Source organism: Malaclemys terrapin, chromosome 25, assembly GCF_027887155.1.
Source record: "Malaclemys terrapin pileata isolate rMalTer1 chromosome 25, rMalTer1.hap1, whole genome shotgun sequence".
NCBI lineage: Eukaryota > Metazoa > Chordata > Testudines > Emydidae > Malaclemys > Malaclemys terrapin.
Genome location: NC_071529.1, coordinates 1,016,325 through 1,035,376, shown reverse-complemented (window position 1 = coordinate 1,035,376; position 19,052 = coordinate 1,016,325). Strand labels below are relative to the sequence as shown.

Here is a 19,052-nt window from a genome sequence, read left to right as displayed (position 1 = left end):
GGAAAGCAGCAGCCCCCTCACCTGAACCCCATTCCAGCTCCAGGCCCCATAGGGCCTAGCCCGGAGCCCAGGGAGCCGCACAGCCATGGAGCTGGGCTGGGGAAAGACGCCAAGGCCCAGGGAAACCCGGCAGCTTCTTCTCCTTGCCATGCCCCAGAGCGACACCTCCCTGGCCCCCTTGACCTGGCCCTGGCCGGCCCGAGCCGGGGCGCTGGAGATAAACTAGCTCCCGGGGCAGGGCTCGGGCTGTGCGCCGGGGGGAGACAGAAACCCACAAGTGTCCCGATGGCAGGAGACGCAACTCGCTTTGTGCAGCCGAAACACGTTAATGCCGCAGCAGCGACCGCGAGCCAGGGCCAAGGGAAACAGCGGCGGGCCGGGCCAGGCGGAGCAGCGACCCCGGCGGGCTGCCCCGGCCCCCTCGCCCCCCAGTGCCCGACAGGCTCCAGACGGAGCCACAACCACAATAAACCCGGCCCGGGGGGAGGGGCTGGAGCTGGCAGCCAGGTCTGGGGAGAGAGAAACTGAGGCACTGGTGAGCCGGGCCTGCAGGATCCTGTCTTGCACTAGTAATAATGAGCGGTGGGTCCCCACCCGAAGTCTCTCACTCCCCGCCCCCAGAAGTGAGACACCCCAGCCCGTCTCCATCCCTAGGAGCTGTGGGCTGGGCGGGCAGGGAAGGGCCATGGGCCGGGAACCCCGCTAAGAGTGACTCGGCCGCGGGACGCGCAGCCCCGGGCTAGCGGCGCTGACTTTGGGTCGGGAGCGCGTCCTGCCAGCGGGGCTGCCTGGTGACTCCCCGGGGGTCTGCGGCCCTGTCCGGTCGAGCTCAGCTGAGCCCTGGGACCGGAGCGCCGGGAGCTGAACCTGCGGCTCGTTCCTTCGCTGGGCTCCCACGAGAGCGAAAAGACAGAAACACCCACGGGAACGGCCCCGCGCCTGCCGGGTGATTTGTTAACAGCAGCAGCCGTCCCGTCCCCCCCGCCAGACAGCGGCCCCCAGGAGATCCCCCCCCCCGCTAGACAGCGGCCCCCAGGAGATCCGTCCCCCCCGCCAGACAGCGGCCCCCAGGAGATCCCCCCCCCGCCAGACAGCGGCCCCCAGGAGATCCGGACCCGCCCCCCGCCAGACCGCGGCCCCCAGGAAATCCGGACCCACCAGACAGCGGCCCCCAGGAGATCCGCCCCCCTCCCCGCCAGACAGCGGCCCCCAGGAGATCCGCCCCCCCCCCCCGCCAGACAGCGGCTCCCAGGAGATCCAGACCCCCCCCCCCACCAGACAGCGGCCCCCAGGAGATCCGGACACCCCCTCCCACGCCAGACAGCGGCCCCCAGGAGATCCGCCCCCCCCCCGCCAGACAGCGGCCCCCAGGAGATCCGCCCCCCCCCGCCAGACAGCGGCTCCCAGGAGATCCAGACCCCCCCCACCAGACAGCGGCCCCCAGGAGATCCAGACCCCCCACGCCAGACAGCGGCCCCCAGGAGATCCGCCCCCCCCCGCCAGACAGCGGCCCCCAGGAGATCCGGACCCCTGTCCCTAGTCCCAGGGACACACGGAGCTCCCTGGACAGACCCCGAGCAGCTCACAAAGCAGCGAAGGTGACTTCTCCGCGGCCAACTTTCCGGCTGAGGGGGGAGGGGGGCAGGGCCAGTCAATCCCGCTCTGGCTCCCCCCCCCCCAGCCGACAGGTATCGGCAGGAACCGCTAGTGCCGACAATCCAAGCGCGCTAATCACGGCGCGATCAATCCGCAGCCCATCGATTAGCCGCTCGCTGCCCCGCGCCCCCAGCCCGCCCCGCCGCTGTTTGCATGAGCCGAGCGCCTCTCCCCGCTGCGCTCCGGGGGGGGGATCAATGGGCAGGGACCAGCCTCCCGCAGCTCCAGCGCGCAGACAGCCGGCGAGCGGAGACCAGCAGCCGGCGTCTCCGCCTTTGCTCCTTTCCCGGCCCCGGCTGGGGGCACCGCGCCGCGGTCACCCGCCCCGGGGACCCCCCGGCCCGCTGGCCCGCGAGGCGGCCCCGCCACCCGGCACCATTCCCTCTCCCGGGCGGCCGCGGCCCCGGCCCCTCCCGCGGCTCAGCGTGGGGAGGAAAACTTTGCTGGCGGCGGCGCTCGGCGTGGTGATGCTGCTGGCGCTGGTCATCCTCATCCCGGCGCTGGTGAGCTCGGCGGGCGCGGACGGGCGCTACGAGATGCTGGGCACCTGCCGCATGGTCTGCGACCCCTACCTGGGCCGGGCGGCCGCCACCGCCAGCGCCCGCCCGGAGCCCGACACCCCCGGCGGGCCCCCGCCGCCCTCCACGCTGGTGCAGGGGCCGCAGGGCAAACCGGGCCGGCCGGGCAAGCCGGGGCCGTCGGGGGAGCCGGGCCCGCCGGGGGCCATGGGCCCGCCCGGGGAGAAGGGCGAGCCCGGCAAGCCGGGGCCCCCCGGCCCGGCGGGGGGCAGCGGCGCCTTCAGCACCGCCACGTACAGCACCGCGCCCCGCGTGGCTTTCTACGCCGGGCTCAAGAACCCGCACGAGGGCTACGAGATCCTCAAGTTCGACGACGTGGTGACCAACCTGGGCAACAGCTACGAGGCGGCCACGGGCAAGTTCACGTGCAGCGTCCCGGGCACCTACTTCTTCACCTACCACGTGCTGATGCGCGGCGGGGACGGCACCAGCATGTGGGCGGATCTGTGCAAGAACGGGCAGGTGGGTGCGGGGCGCCGCGGCCCCCGGGGGCAGCCCGGCCCCCTCCCTCGGGGCGACCGGAGCGACCCCGCACGGGGCAGGGGCAGCCCGGCCCCCCGAGTCGTGGGACCGGCTCCTGCCTGGCGGGCCCGGTAGCTCGCGGGTCTCCAGGCTCCCAGCGCTGGGCAGGGGCAGGGGCAGGGGCCGAGCCCAGCCCCGAGAGCTGGAAGTTGCGAAGGAGAATTTATTTCTAGACCGATTCTCTCCCCCCCCCCCTTATCAAAAAGTTTCTGTTCGAAAAGCTGGAGTCTCAGCTTCCGGGGGGGGGGGGGCGAGGCGGGTTTGGGGGTGAAGGGGGGAGAGAAGGGGGGATCCCGGGGCTGGAGCGGGGTCCCGGGGTGGGGTCCCGGGGCGGGGGAGAAGGGGGGTCCCGGGGCTGGAGCGGGGTCCCGGGGCGGGGGAGAAGGGGGGTCCCGGGGCTGGAGCGGGGTCCCGGGGCGGGGGAGAAGGGGGGTCCCGGGGCTGGAGCGGGGTCCCGGGGCGGGGGAGAAGGGGGGTCCCGGGGCTGGAGCGGGGTCTCGAGGTGGGGGTGGGGGGTCCCTCACGTCTCCTGGCTAGGGAGGAGACAGGCTGGGGTTGGCAGGGTCCCGTCCCCCGTGGGGATACCTTCAGGCTGGGACATGTTTGGGGGTTTCAGAGAGCGGCGAGTCCCTTCGGCTGGTCTCTGCCTCGGGGGCGCGGGTGCCTGCGGGACGCTGGGGAGTTGTTTGGGATGGAGGGGAGCCCGCGGCCCGCTCCCAGCCCCCGGGGCGGCGGCTGCGGACACCAGCCGGGGGTTCCTGCCCCTCGCCTGCTAACTGCGCCAGAGCGGCCAAAGCGCCCCGCTGATCCGGTGCGTGCGGGACCCGCCTTGCGCCTGCCTCGGCGCGGGTCCCGCGCTCCCTCTGCCCGCCTAGCGCCGGGCCGGTTTCCGCGGGAGATAGTCCCGGCTGACTTGTGTGCCGCGTCCCTCCCGCAAGCCTCTCCCGGGCTGGCTGACCCGGGTCTGGACACACCCCGTGCTGGGGCCCGCTCGCCTCCCGCCCCAGGGATTGCCAGGGGCACGTGGGCTGAGGGATCTGGGGCCCTTTTTGCAAGGAACAGTTGTACCCCACTGCTTATTGCCTTGGCCATTGCGCATGTGCAGCTGCCTGTCACAAGGCTAACCTGTGCAGTGCGATGAGTTTGGGGGGTCTCCGGGAGCTCCTGGCAGAGGGATGTTACTTCACCCAAACCACAGCTGATTTATAGAGCCAGCCCTGCTCAGGCCAGAGGGGAACGCTGGGATCCTCTGCCCTGCCCTCCTTTGTTATCAGATGTATTCCTTCCCCGGATGGTAGCAGGATGAGAAACTGGCACCACGATTTGCCCAAGGGCACGCTGCCAGAGCTGAGACTAGAACCAGCCTCACCTGACTGAGTCCAGTGCACTAGCCACTAGAGCCCACTGCCTTCTGTAAACCAGCAGAGACCCTGGGCAATCGCAGCCTCTACTTCCCCATCTGTACAATGGGGGTAATAGAACCCTCCTGTGGCAAGAGCCTGGCGAGCCAAGGAGGAGAAGTGTGACACGAAAGGTTATTTCTTCTTCTTGCTTCTGCATTATAGAGTGTTGTATTTACTCTGGGATTTGCTGTCTCAGGAGGCCAAAGGACTGGCAGGGCCATGGAAAGTGAAACTTAAATCCAGACAGGGGTTGTGGGCTGGGTGCAGGAAGCCCTGGGTGAGGGTCTCCGGCTTGTGTTACGCAGGCACCAGCCTAGATGATCAGAATGGTCCCTCCTTATCTCCTGGGCAGCATCCCATCAGCAGGGTCAGTGTGTGCCAGCCCATGTGGCACCAGCTCTGCACATACACAGGTGGCATCAGTCTCCAGGGCGGCCAATCCAGCACCTTTTACCAGAGCTAAATTCCCTTCGCAATGTTAAGGCTTATTCATTCTCTCCTGCCACCCTGACACTGAAATATTCTTCACAGGGGTTTACTCCAGCACCTGGCAAAATCTCCCCTGCCCTCACCCACTCTCTGTGTTCCGCCAAGCTGCCACGCTCCACCCCAGAGGTGGCTGCACACTGGTGGTGTCCCGAACTTGTAAGGCTCCTTGAGATCCCACTTAGAATGCCCTGCAGACCTCATAGAAATGTCAAAGGCTGTTTTATGCACTGAAATCTACCTTCCTCTGCGCCGTGGCTAGAATCCCTCCCTCCCTCCCAAAGAAAAACTGTCTGTGATTTAATGCACAGATCATCAGCTTTAATAGTGACTTTCCTGTCGCACCTTAAATGTCACCTGAGCTTAATTTTCTTCGCTGTCACCCGCTATTGTAGTGGAGCAGTCGTGCCACCATCATTAAGGATGAGTCTCAGTGATTCATTTGTAGGAGAGGGAAATCTGAGAGTCGCACCCTCCCCTTCGCAACGTGCTCTGCGGCTTTACATATCTACCAACTTCCATCCAGGGAGCAGGCTTTCTCCTCTAGTCTTTTCCCGGTAGTTCCCATGACCATTTACTAAACGTGGGCCTGATCCTGTGTGCCCTGCACCCCCCACTCCAAGGAACGCGCAGTCGGAACGGACAAGACACACACAGGGCAAGAAAGCCCCTGTAGTCAGATGCTTTTGTTCTGTTAGCAGAACCCAAGGATGCTTGGCCTAAACTTGGGTTCCCGTGTCTGGGCTCAGATGTGCAAGGTGCTGAGCATCCTGGCTCCAGCCCGCCAAGGCACTAACTGGAAGCGTCTGAGTCGTCCCATTGAAGCCAATGCCTGGAGTCATGTAATTAAAGTTAATCATCTGCTTGGGTGGTTTGGAGCCAGTGCACTCAATGTGCTTAGCAGGCTCACGGGCTCCCTGACAGGTAGGATGTAGTCCAACCCCCATCCGCTCGGGCGAGGTTGGCTGCTGACTGCACTGGGGGCAGGATCTGGCCAATGTTACTTGTGTTTTCACCCACGTTCTTACCTGAAAATTCCCCCTGTTAAAAGCACAACTTCAGAACTGCAATTGGGCAGCCAAGGTTCAGACGTAGGGTGGGAAAATGGAAACAGTTAAATGGGAACGTCTACTTGTGGTGTTGCTGCATTATGGGAACAATAATAATACGTTGGGAGTAATAGAAATGGCTTTTTTCCTATTCAAAGTATGATTGTTCTTACACATCCCTGGTGTGCCCATGTCGGCTGCATCGGCCTGTTAGCAGATGTGTCAGGATGCAGTCGTGACTGCAGGATCATCCGGAAAGCTACAGGGTGGGGGTTTCAGAGGGGCCGACTAAAGACAGGCAGCGACATTCCAGGGGCTTCCGGCACCGAACTCCCTTCAGCTTTGCTGGAAGATCCCAGCCCTGGTCGGTAGTTAGACGTTTTCTCCCTAAGGACTAACTTCTGCTCCCTCTGGGCCCCAACTCTGGGGTCATGGGATGAAGGCCAGAGTCAGTCATCCCTGAACCTGGTCCCATGTCACGGAGTCCCCGGGCGATGCTCTGGAACTGCTCCCCACAAAGCCAGTCAGGACTTTGGGGAGCCTCCTCTCCCTTGGAGCAGACTGTCTTCAGGGCAAGAAGCTCACACGGCTTCACTTCCTGGGTCTGACCTTGGAGCATTCAGCATATGCCCCTCCGTGCGCTTCCCAAAGTGAGTCCGCCCAGGCAGGGTCCTGGGGAAGCCAGAGGGTCCTGCACCCCCACTTCGCAGTCAGACGTGACTCTTAGCCAGGCAGTAAAACAGAGGTTTATTAGAGGACAGGAACACAGTCTAAAACAGAGCTTGTAGGTACAGCGAACGGGACCCCTCAGCCGGGTCTATTCTGGGGTCTAGCGAGCCAGACAACCCGGTCTGCACTTCACTCCCCGTCCCTAGCCAGCCCCACCTGAAAAAATCCCTCCAGCCCCTCCTCCTCTGGGCTTTGTCTCTTTCCCGGGCCAGGAAGTCACCTGATCTCTTTGTTCACCTTTAGCATCTCCTTACAAGGGGAGAAGGTCCCTGGCCATTTGTTGCTAGGAGACAGATTGTCGGCCATTTATGCACACCAGAGACTTAAGAAATGCATAGGGGAAACTGAGGCACCCACACAGTATTCAGAGGAAACATTAAGAACAGTCCCACGTCGTCACACCCCAGACCTCTCTCTCCCGCTGTTAGAGCCTGGTCCACAGCCCGCTGACCACGCAGGAGGCTATTGACTGACTGCAGGGAGCTTTGGCTCAGTGTCCTGAACTATTGTTATTTCTTGCACTCACCTAACCAGCTGCAGAGGCCTCGAAATGTCGGCGAGTTGGATCCTACCGACACTGGTTTACTTGAGGGAAGCCCCTTCTAGCTGCTAGAACTTCCCGGCCCTGCAGACGCGTGGGGCTGGCTGCTGGGGGTGGGACGACCCTGAGCGTTCTGGCCCGGAGGCAGGAAAGCAGCGCCATTCAGGACAGCAGTGAGGTACGTGCGTAAGGCCCAATGGGTTCAGCACGTGCTTAAAGCGAAATGTGCGAGTCCATCTGTGTTCCTGACATGGGGCCTCGCCTGGTGGTTGTGCTTGCAAGGCCAGGCACTTACAGATGAACAAAGAGCCAAGCAAGAGTAAATAGAATCCGTTGTGTGCCTTCTGCAACACAGCGCAATCGTCTTTTCACTGTTAATAATGGGGGTTGGGACATGCCAGGCTCCAGCCCTGCTTACTAATTACTAACCAAATCTTGCTGTTCCCGTACTTCTCAAATACAACTCACACGGGCGGCAAGTGCTCGGGGGCGAACAGCGCTGGTTAAACCGTCACTGGGACAAGCACTTGGATGGAAAATGTGACTAAGACACTTTAAAAGGAAAATTCACAGTAATTAGTTTTCCTATTTAAAAAAAAGGCAAAATCTCCCAAATGGGAACAGGAGTTGGGGGTCAGTGTTGGACCCCCCTCCGACCCCATGTATCCAGCATGGGATCCCCCCTCCCACTCCAGCCCCATTTATAATGGTGTGCGAGAGAATGAGTGAGAAGGGGAGAGAGAATCAGGACATACCTAGGTGGGCCCAGGATGCATTCCTTTGGATCTGTAATACCCAGGTGTCCGAGCAGAGGGCAGGGCAGGGGGTGGCCTGGGTGTCACTGGGTTCCAGTGATCACCACCAGTGGTTGCAGTGGGGAATAAGGACTCTCGGATCCTATTCCCACTTGTTTGCTGATCTTGGGCAAGTTCTTTAACCTCTCAGCACCTGCCCGTGAAATCGGGTTTATAACACTGATCTGCCGCCTCCTGTGTTGTGTGGCCAGACTTGGGACTGTCTGTGACGTGCTCAGCTGCAGGGGCCGTGGGAGAGCAGGAATTCTTACCCAGGGTGGATGGGCGAGGACTTCTCTCTGCAGGGGAGAGCTCTCTGTTGCAATGGGAACCTCGCTGTGACACTCCTAATTACCCAGCTCATTCCCCTGGGTTCCCTGCGATAGCATCTGTTGGACACCAGCCCACATTAGAAAGAAAGAAAGTTCCTTTGAAGCAAAGTGCTGCTAATTACTGATGACATGATTGGAATCCGTTGTAAATCACCTGATCCTGGGGAAGGAGGGGGCCGGGGGCCGCGGAGCCATTGATTTCCTGTGGCTCTAGCAGGCCGGATTCTGCCCACCTTGCACTTTGCAGAGTGGGGAAGGCAGCTGGAGATATTCCTGGCACGTGTCTGAGCCAGGCTCTGTCTGTGGCCCTGAGACACCTGCTGAGCAGCCTGCTTCTCACCACAGGGATTGGCCCAGCCCCACGTCTGGGTGCTTGGCCCAGCACCTGAGCACCCAGAGCCCTAGAACTCCTCGCATCCACCCATGGGCTGGGCTGGGCTCAGCCCCCCAAATCCACCTGCCCCTCTGCCCTCCATTCCCCTGCCCCCTCAGCCTGCCTTCTGCCCCCACGTTCCCCTGCCCCCCTCAGCCTGCTTCCTGACTCCCTGCGTTCCCCTGACCCCTCAGCCTGCCCCCCTGCCCTCCATTCCCCTGACCCCTCAGCCTGCTTCCTGACTCCCCACGTTCCCCTGACCCCTCAGCCTGCGTCCTGCCCCCTCATTCCCCTGACCCCTCAGCCTGCCTTCTGCCCCCACATTCCCCTGCCCCCCTCAGCCTGTCTTCTGCCCCCACGTTCCCCTGCACCCCCTCAGCCTGTCTTCTGCCCCCACGTTCCCCTGACCCCTCAGCCTGCTTCCTGACTCCCCGCGTTCCCCTGACCCCTCAGCCTGCCCCCCTGCCCTCCATTCCCCTGACCCCTCAGCCTGCTTCCTGACTCCCCGCGTTCCCCTGACCCCTCAGCCTGCCCCCCTGCCCTCCATTCCCCTGACCCCTCAGCCTGCTTCCTGACTCCCCACGTTCCCCTGACCCCTCAGCCTGTGTCCTGCCCCCTCATTCCCCTGCCCCCCCTCAGCCTGCCTTCTGCCCCCACGTTCCCCTGCCCCCCTCAGCCTGCTTCCTGACTCCCTGCGTTCCCCTGACCCCTCAGCCTGCCCCCCTGCCCTCCATTCCCCTGACCCCTCAGCCTGCTTCCTGACTCCCCACGTTCCCCTGACCCCTCAGCCTGCGTCCTGCCCCCTCATTCCCCTGCCCCCTCAGCCTGCCTTCTGCCCTCCATTCCCCTGCCCCCTCAGCCTGCCTTCTGCCCCCACGTTCCCCTGCCCCCCTCAGCCTGCTTCCTGACTCCCTGCGTTCCCCTGACCCCTCAGCCTGCCCCCCTGCCTCCCATGTTCCCCTGACCCCTCAGCCTGCTTCCTGACTCCCCACGTTCCCCTGACCCCTCAGCCTGCGTCCTGCCCCCTCATTCCCCTGACCCCTCAGCCTGTCTTCTGCCCCCACGTTCCCCTGCCCCCCCTCAGCCTGCGTCCTGCCCCCTCATTCCCCTGTCCCCCTCAGCCTGCCTCCTGACTCCCCGCGTTCCCCTGACTCCTCAGCCTGCCCCCCTGCCCTCCATTCCCCTGACCCCTCAGCCTGCGTCCTGCCCCCTCATTCCCCTGCCCCCCTCAGCCTGCCTCCTGCCCCTCTCAGCCTGCCTCCTGCCCCCCACATTCCCCTGCCCCCCTCAGCCTGCCTTCTGCCCCCCACATTCCCCTGCCCCCCTCAGCCTGCCTCCTGCCCCCCACATTCCCCTGCCCCCCTCAGCCTGCCTCCTGCCCCCACGTTCCCCTGCCCCCTCAGCCTGCCTCCTGCCCCCACGTTCCCCTGCTCCCTCAGCCTGTCCCCTGCCTCCCATGTTCCCCTGCCCCCACAGCCTGTCTCCTGACCCCCACGTTCCCCTGCCCCCTCAGCCTGCCTCCTGCCCCCACGTTCCCCTGCCCCCTCAGCCTGCCTCCTGCCCCCCTCAGCCTGCCTCCTGCCCCCCACATTCCTCCACTCCTCAGAGTTTCCTGCTCCCTAACACTCTGCCCTCCATGCTGCCCCCGCAACCCCCCTTCCAGGCATCTCCACATTCCCCTGCCCCCTTCCTGGCTCTTCCCTTTGGGCAGCTCGTGGCTTCAGCCCTTGTGACTGTCATGGGAGATGGCGGCCATGTTGGATAAGGGCGACAATTGGTGAAAACCCTTTAAAAAGCCCCCCAGGCAGGCGGTGAAGGAGCAGACCCTCAGGACCGTGTTATGCTGCGGGCAGAGGTGCTGGAACTAGGGGTGCTGGGGGCTTGAAGTGGTTTCCATCATAGGCAGGGTTTACAGTTTGGTTCAATGGCTCTCAGCCCCCCACTCTGCACACTGTCCCAGGGGCAGCTAGGGAGACCAGCATAATGATCCCCAGTGCATTCGGCCTGGACGCCGGGTTGATCCGACTCCTGTGCAAAGGCCGCTGGGATCTTTGGTGGCCACGGGGATGGGGGGGATGAGGGGGCAGATACGAGTGTAGTTAGATCCCAGCCAAGCAGCTCCTCCCCGTCCGACTGAAAACACTGAGTGGGGATCTCGGGGCCACCAGGACTGGGCTGGAACGTTTCTAATCGAACTAGACATGTGGGGCTGAGGAGAAGGTCAGGCAGGGCCTGGGGACACCTCGCCACCCACCCCTCCTGCCTTGTTACAGACCTTTAGCAAGGAGAAGGCCGAGGGGCTGAGACCTTGAACCACAAGGAGCCTCCTCCCTCTGCTAATTGGGAGGAAATGGAGCGTGGGCATCCCGGGTCTAGCACTCAGCCCCTTGGGGAGAGCCGCAGCTGCCCCCAAAGAGTCACCAGAGACCTGATCATGCCGAGTGCTCAGCACACTCCACTGGGGGTCCAGGAGATACCAGCACCTGGCAGGATCGGACCTCACAGGCCTCTTCCCGCAGCCTCGCTCACAGCCCGATGGAAGTCTGTGGCACCCCGCACAGGCAAGGGCTGTGGCAGGGAGTAAGAGCTGGAAAGGCAAGGCCCTGGGACCCCGGAATGGTGTCTGGGAGCGAGGGGGTGGCCCGTCGCAGGGCAAGCCCCTCCAGTCCTCTGGCTCTCTCAGCATGTCTCCACAACACCTTGTTCCCCAAAGCTCCTGCCCCTAGGAGGCTGCGGGTAACATGCAAAAAACCAAACCAAACCTGCTGTTTGCTAGTGAAGTTTAATTTCCTCTGACAAACCCCAGCTCAGGGGTTGCTGATCTGTCTCTCATTTAAACTGCATTCCCACCGCAGGGGCTTCCTCCCCGCCCCTCACGTGGGAATTTGCCTCTTAATAGGAAAACACCATCCTCTTGTGATCGCTAGTTGGTCCGTATTCCCAGGCACTCTCATGCTGCGGAAATACCTGGGCAGAGAGATTCAGCTCCCACTTATTAGTTATCATTATGATTTTGATGGTGGTGTAGTGGATTTCAATGCACTGCCCTGGGACTGCCCTATCCCGAGTGTCTGCACAGTAAAGCTACCAGCGCAGGAGGAAATGCAATCCAACCCACTGTCCAGAGATTCGGGACCCCAGCGCTCTAGGGATGCTAGAGATCCCAGACTGTTGTGCCGAGATAGCTCTGGATTCCAGACACCCCATGTCCAGGGACTCCAGAGTTTTACTTTCAGACTCATCTTTATTGCCAAGTGCTGGGAGAGGCTGGGCATGTGAATGGCACCACACGGATACAGCACACATTGCTGTGTATTTACTGAGCTCCATTCTGGAGACTGTTGTTTAACCACGAGGAGCACAGTGGGGATTCGAGGCATTAGGGGCTCAGAGGGTTGGGAGCAGGTTGGATGCTCTAAAGCCAATAGTTTTGCAGCAATCATTATGTAATGAATCGCAGCCAAGCCATGTATGGTACGTCTACACTGCAATAAAACACACACACACAGCTGACTCCAGCTCGCAGGGCTAGACAATTGCAGTGTAGATGTTTAGGCTCGGGCTGGAGCCCGGGCTCTGGGACCCTCCTCCCTCGTGGGGTCTCAGATCCCAGGCCCAGCCCAAGTCAGAATGTCTAAGCTGGGGTTTTATAGCTCTGAGCCTGAGACAGCTGACCTGGGCCAGGCATGGGTGTTTTATTGCAGAGTAGATATACCCTTAGGCAGGGATCAAACCTGGGACTAAAGCAGCAGCCCTTTTAGCTGCGAGTGACAGCCGCTCAGCCCCTGAGGCTGGCCCCTAAAGGAAGCAATGTCTTACACTGGGGCCAGTCTTTTAACTCAAAGACCTCACAGGTGCCTCCTATATTGCACGTGGCCATCTGCACATGCACCACTTTCTCCATGCAAAACAAACCCATGTGCAAATGGCACTGACGCATGCAATCACCATTTTACACAGGCAGCCATGACACACACACCGTGGTAGGAGGATCCTTGGGAAAGCAGGTGACAGTTTCACGGCAGGAATCTGAAGGCACCGTCAGTGTGCAGCTGGCTGGGTGTGTATGGTCCTGTGCACAGATCAGGGTGCACGTTGAGATTTGTGGGTGAATCTCGCAGTGTGGACACTCAACACTATAACCTGTGGTCAGCACAACCCCGTGTAGTCTGTGCTGTGCTTTTTATTACCTGGGAAGTAACACCCTGCTCACTGGACAGTAAGGAGTCTCGTCTTGCAGTGCTGGTGAACGAAGCCGCGCCTTAGAGCCCAGTGATGGATTCTGGATGTTAAGAGCATCTGTAATCATCCCAGACTGAATCGGCTACTCGTGTGCTCAGCTCGGAATACTCTTCAGGGTCTAATTGGTGGTTCTTGTCTTTCACAGATAATTATGGGTCTTAGGTGTGGTGGAGTCCTTTCTAAACAGGGCTTGGTGAATTTCATTTCACTGCAAAGTACCAGACCCACCACTGCCTTACCCCAGGGTTACGAAATCAGTGGAGTTACACTGGCATAAAACTGGAGAAATGCAGCAGGGAATGAGACTTGAAATGTCGTTTTCTTGACTGGGGAGGATTGGGGTGTACAGAGTTTAGAGTGACTAGCAGTGTTTGGGGGAATTCCTTTTCATTTCAAAACATACAACATATTTTTGGATTTGATTCTTCTGCAGCATCCTGGAGACAAATGTAACCACAGTCTAACAGGACTAGTGCATCAGAACCAACAAGTGAAACTTACTAGAAAAAATAATTGAAGCTACTTAATCTGGTGTCCAGTATTGCCCACCCCAAGTGTTCAGACATCACGAGCCCGAACCCCCAAAACCATGAAACTGACATCAAATCATGAGATTAAAAAAAACTATCCCAAGCTATAGGGTTTATTGCCAGCTGGTGTCTGAGCCATTAGGGAGCGCTTGGGTCACATTTATGAGTTTTGCCCTCAACCAGGAAATGCTGGAAACTTTGAAACAAACACCAAATATCACAAGACTTGTGATGAAAATGGTGGGAATTGGCAAGGCCAAGTTTCCCCATGTCAGGCATCATACGATTGAAATGAACAATGATCATGAGCACAGAGAAGTCCATCAGCTTGTAACTTGCTTTCAGATTTTGCCCTCTAAGGCCCAGTCCCGCGACTACTGACATGTGTGAGTGATGTTACTTGTGACAGCAATCTAACTGAGACTGCCCCAGGGTGTCAAACTCTCCCCATGCCTAAGGGTTTGTAGAGTCAGGCCCCAAGGAGTTACCAGTCAGACCAGGCAGGAGATTTTGTTTCAAATAGGGGAGTTTTGATTTTGGTGGTGTCTCTTTCAGGCTCTTCTTTGTCCTACAGATCAATAAACCCAGAGCAAGGGTTTGTGCAGGCTAGAGCTTGCGGCCATTGGGATTTTCCTCCATTGACTTCAGCGGGGCTGAGTGAAGCGGGGCCCAGGGCAGACTGGGTCTTTGAGGCACATTTTCCAGCCAGGTTCTCACGTGCGTGGCGCCCGCAGCTGGTTCCCAGCCTTCCCCCCTGGTCATGCAGCGTGCTGAGCTCCTCTGAAAATCTGCCTCCAGGTGTGGGTGCTGAGCTCCTTTGGCAGGGCCAGCGCGCTGCCCTCAGCCGTGCTAGCCACTGGCCTCACTGGGGTGGCGCCATTGGAGCAGATGCCGTCCCTCGTGTCTTGTGTCCAAGCCATACTGACGCCCCCGTAGGCCAAGGCTCCCTGGCATCCCTCCCAGGGAGACTGAAGGGTTATCGCAAACAGCGGGGCAGGAGCCAGTCCAGTGGCATTTGGGTGGCAGCATTTGCAGATGACACAGAATTCTTTGGGGGAATGAAGACAGAGCAGACGGAGGAAGTTCAGGGGGCCGAACCCAGTTAGCCGGATGGCAGATGAAAGTCGATGTTGACAGATGGAAGTGAATGCACTTTGGGCAGGATCACTTGAACCGTATACACAGTCTGCTCGGACCACTCAGCTCAGGGCCCTGGGCACCAGTGTGGGCAGCTCTCTCGCTGCTCAGCCACAAAGCGCAGCAAACACAATTGTCACGGAGTCCCTGGGCGATGCTCTGGAACTGCTCCCCACAAAGCCAGTCAGGACTTTGGGGAGCCTCCTCTCCCTCCGAGCAGACTGTCTTCAGGGCAAGAAGCTCACACGGCTTCACCTCCTGGGTCTGACCTTGGAGCATTCAGCATATGCCCCTCCGTGCGCTTCCCACAGCGAGTCCGCCCAGGCGGGGTCATGGGGAAGTCAGAGGGTCCTGCACACACCCCCACTTCACAGTCAGACATGACTCTTAGCCAGACAGTAAAACAGAGGTTTATTAGATGACAGGAACACGGTCTAAAACAGAGCTTGTAGGTCCAGAGAACGGGACCCCTCAGCTGGGTCCATTCTGGGGCCCAGTGAGCCAGACAACCCCGTCTGCTCTCACTTCCCGTCCCCAGCCAGCTCACAACTGAACCCCCTCCAGCCCCACGTTTCTGGCCTTTGTCCCTTTCCCGGGCCAGGAGGTCACCTGATCTCTTTGTTCACCTTTAGCATCCCCTTGCAAGGGGGGAAGCGCCACAGCCATTTGTTGCTAGGATACAGAGTGTCGGCCATTTATGCACACTGGAGACTTAAGAAATGCATAGGGGAAACCGAGGCACCCACCCAGTATTCAGAGGAACCATTACGAACAGTCCCACGTCGTCACAGCAATGTATAAAGAGGAATGATACTGGGAACTACTCTACTGTAAGTGTAGAGCTCAGTGGGGTGCCCACACCTGGCATCCTAAGCCTGGTTCTGGGGCACCCCCTCTGGAAAGGGCCGAGCGGAAATGGAGGGGTTCAGAGACAGGCAATGGGACGGACGCTCTCCGTCTGACGAGACAGTGACATGCCTGGCACTGTTAAGGGGCTGGGGTAGAAGGACACAGCTCCCAAGAGGTGGACAGGTGACTGTTCACTAGGGCTTTCCTGGGCCTTCCTCTGAACCCTCCAGCACTGGCCAGGACCAGACAGGATCCCACAGACTAAATGCCCCCCTGGTCTGACCCCCCTCTGGCAGTTCCTGCACCCCTAGTTACTGCAGTAAAGGGGGTGGGGTAGCGCTGCGCTCTGCAGGGAAGTCTGGGTCTCAAATGGGAGGCGTCCCTTGTAAAGGGAAGAGGCTCAGAGGCACAGGTAAGACTGTGAGGACCTGCTGCTGTTGGGTGGGGAGGATGGGAGAAGAGCAGGGTTTCTATTTACAGAAATGTGTGTGGGGGGATCAGATTCTGGAAGTGCAGCAGAGGCCATCTGGAAGTTTCCTTTTGCCTCAGTTTCCCCATATGCAGAGAGGGGATAATGCCGCTGTCCTGCTTGGAGCTCAAGGGATGAAGAGGGTTTGATAAGGGCCAGCTGTTTGTATTGTTCCCTTTGCTTCCTTGGTATCAGATAATTGTCTCCCCTTAGCTTCAGGAACAAACCCAGGGCAGACAGCACCATCCCCTGGGCACATACTCACCCTCCGTCACTGTCACATCTGCTGCAGACTTCCATGGAGCTGGTCCTCTTGCACCAGGTTGTTCTTTCCTGCAGGAGAAAGGAAAGGCTGGCTTGCTAAGCGGGGTTGGGGGCGGGGAAGTGCTGTGTTTTGCAGGACTGGGAATGAGGCGCTAAGGGAAATGTTAGAGATGGCTCGGCCTATAAATAAAAGCGCATCAGGCGCTATCCTGGAATGAAATATTCATGAACAACTTCAGTGGCAGCCTCTCTGGAAGAAAGCTGCCTCCTTGTTCTATTGTGTGGCAGGGAGGGGACCCTGTGAAGTGCTGGCGGGGCAGGGATGCGTAATACTCACAGAAGCTGTGTGGGGAGGGGGAGCGTAGCCAGCCTGGGCAGGGAGGGAAGGGGCATGAGAAATACAGGACTGCACTCGGTGAGGTGCTGGCCTGGGAGCCTCTGGATCCCACTGGAGTCGGGGGAGCTGGGGGCAGTCACGTGCTGGGCAGCATCAGACCCACCTGGCCGGGTCGCAGGAGATTTTATGCCTGGCTTTGCCCTTCTCTGGGACTTGGGCAAGGCAATTCCCCTCCCTCCAGGGCTTTGGAGCGGGGCCTGGCTCTCCCCGTCTGTGCTGCTTCTAGGGTGACCAGAGGCCCCGATTTTATAGGGACAGTCCCAATTTTGGGTCTTTTTCGTATATAGGCTCCTATTACCCCCCACCCCCGTCCCGATTTTTCACATTTGGTGTAGGGTGACCAGATCACCACATTAAAATATCGGGTCACATTGGGGTGCCATCAGCCCCACCCACAGTCCACCCCCGCTCCTCCCAGGCTCCGCCCACACTCTGCCCCAGGTCCCCACTCAGGAGGGGAGGAGTGGGGATGCAGTGCGCTGGGGGGAGGGGGGGAGGAGGGCGGAGCTTGGCTGCAATTTTTCCCCGTGGGTGCTCCAGCCCTGGGGCACCCACGGGGTCAGCGCCTCCCTCCCACTCGCCTCCTTACCTGAATATCGAGACAAATGGCGCCCCGATCGTACATTGATCGGGACGTGGGACAAAGGGTTAAATATCGGGACAAATCTGGTCACTCTAATTTGCTGTCTGGTCACTCGCTGCTTCCGGCACCCGGGGCCTGATCTCAGCTGGGGCCTCCAGGGGGTGCCAGGTAATAGCAATAGTGACCTGAGCTCCAGCCGCTCATTAGCACAGGCTGGCCCTGAAGCTGCGCAGTGCAGGACGGAGGTGTCTTTCTTGCAGGGTCTCAGTGGTAGTCGTGGGTGGGGGCCAAGGCTCCAGCGCTGTGTCTGGGAGAGCCAGGCAGGTTCCTGGCGACGGCAGGTCATTCAGAGAAACCCTTTCATACAGGCCAAGCCCAGCCCAGACTGCACAGACACTATAGATCCCATGGGGCTCTGAGCCAGTGCTGGCCAGCAGGACCGGCTGTGGGCTCAGCACCCAGCTGCCTGACCTCTGCTCTGCCCGCCCTGATGGGCAGCAATCCAGTTAGTGGTGCTGTGTGCACACAGCTGGGTGCAAGGGGTGAGATAAATGTCTGATGAAATGGCCTTTAGATCCAACAGCAAATGCCACTTGTCCAGGAGAGCAGGTGATTCGGGAGCTGGAGCACATGATTAACGAGGAGAGGCTGAGGGAACTGGGGTTATTTAGTCTGCAGAAGAGAAGAGTGAAGGGGGATTTGATAGCTGCTTTCAACTACCTGAAGGGGGGTTCCAAAGAGGATGGATCTAGACTGTTCTCAGTGGTGGCAGATGACAGAACAAGGAGTAATGGTCTCAAGTTGCAGTGGAGGAAGTTTAGGTTGGATATCAGGAAAAACTATTTCACTAGGAGGGTGGTGAAGCACTGGAATGCGTTACCTAGGGAGGTGGTGGAATCTCCTTCCTTAGAGGTTTTTAAGGTCAGGCTTGGTCCTGCTTTGAGCAGGGGGTTGGACTAGATGACCTCCTGAGGTCCCTTCCAACCCTGATAGTCTATGATTCTATGATTAAATGCATGTGTGTGTAGGGGGGAGGAGAGCGGGGAGGGGGCGCTAGGGGGTTGTAAAGAAACTTTGACCTGAAGTTTGGAGTCAAATAACTTCTATGACCAGGAGGCAAAGGGCCAATGAAAACTCAAGGGCTTCTGAATCCAGAGGGTTCAGTGGGGAGCAGATTGCAGCCCGGCCTTATCTCCAGGCTGGGCAGAATTCGATGGGTCTGGTTTATCATTTTGAGGGGTAACATCAACGTTTATTTTTAAGCATTTTTTATTTTGATCAGGTCAAATTTTCACAGCTGTAGGACACAGGGAGGGTCAGATGCTAATTATCTAATGACAGCAGCCTCGGAGAAGCCCAAAGTTAAAGCTTTATAACCCTTGAAACACAGGTTTCAGAGTAGCAGCCGTGTTAGTCTGTATCCGCAAAAAGAACAGGAGGACTTGTGGCACCTTAGAGACTAACCTTGAAACACAAAGTACCAAAATAGACAAAAATAAATATCTGTAAGTCAAACTGCCGGAAGTTCTCAGGCAGCATTTCTCTCCCTTTGCCTCTCTGGAGTCAATTTCTGTTATTATCGATGGAAATAGCTTTTCCTGGGTTTGTGTGCGTGCGGTGAAATCCAGTTACCCACACTTAGCGATACAAATCAAGTCCTTTCAAGCCTATTTATCCTTCTCCTTAATAGAGGGGTGCGGTTCACTGAGACTAAAAGTCCCAGCATGCAATGGTCTTGCCATTTTGATCCAATTAATGGAATGTACGGACCCTAACCTGCAACACAGCCTGGCCATGTGGATCAAGCTGAAGCACTGCATGCTGGGAACTGTAGTCTCCGTGGATCACACCCTGACTCGGGACATGTAGCCTGTATGTCAAGGGGAATGGGAACCTTCAGATGAAGCTGTGAGCAGTCACAGTCCAGCCTGTAGGACTCCCATGCGCCCCGGATCACGTCCGAAACCACAGGCACGTCCCTTATGTGACTAGAAAAGATTTCTGTCCAGTCACTGCCAGTGGCACCAATGAGTGATGATTGTATAGCCCCTGTGTGTGACCAAGGCTCTGCGTCTCCTAGCTCCTCTGACAGAAAAGCGTGCCCGTGCGAGAGTGAAT

The 19,052-nt window shown here is 59.2% G+C and overlaps 1 protein-coding gene across 1 annotated transcript in view; it reads left to right on the top strand.

Annotated features, from left to right (window-relative positions):
- Positions 1-2,112: 2,112 nt before the first annotated feature.
- C1QL1 (complement C1q like 1) overlaps positions 2,113-19,052 on the top strand; it is a 73,764-nt gene continuing 56,824 nt past the window's right edge. Inside the window, exon 1 of the mRNA XM_054014524.1 lies at positions 2,113-2,696. Coding sequence (XP_053870499.1) covers positions 2,124-2,696 — 573 coding nt within the window. The 5' untranslated portion in view covers positions 2,113-2,123. The remainder of the gene's footprint in view (positions 2,697-19,052) is intronic.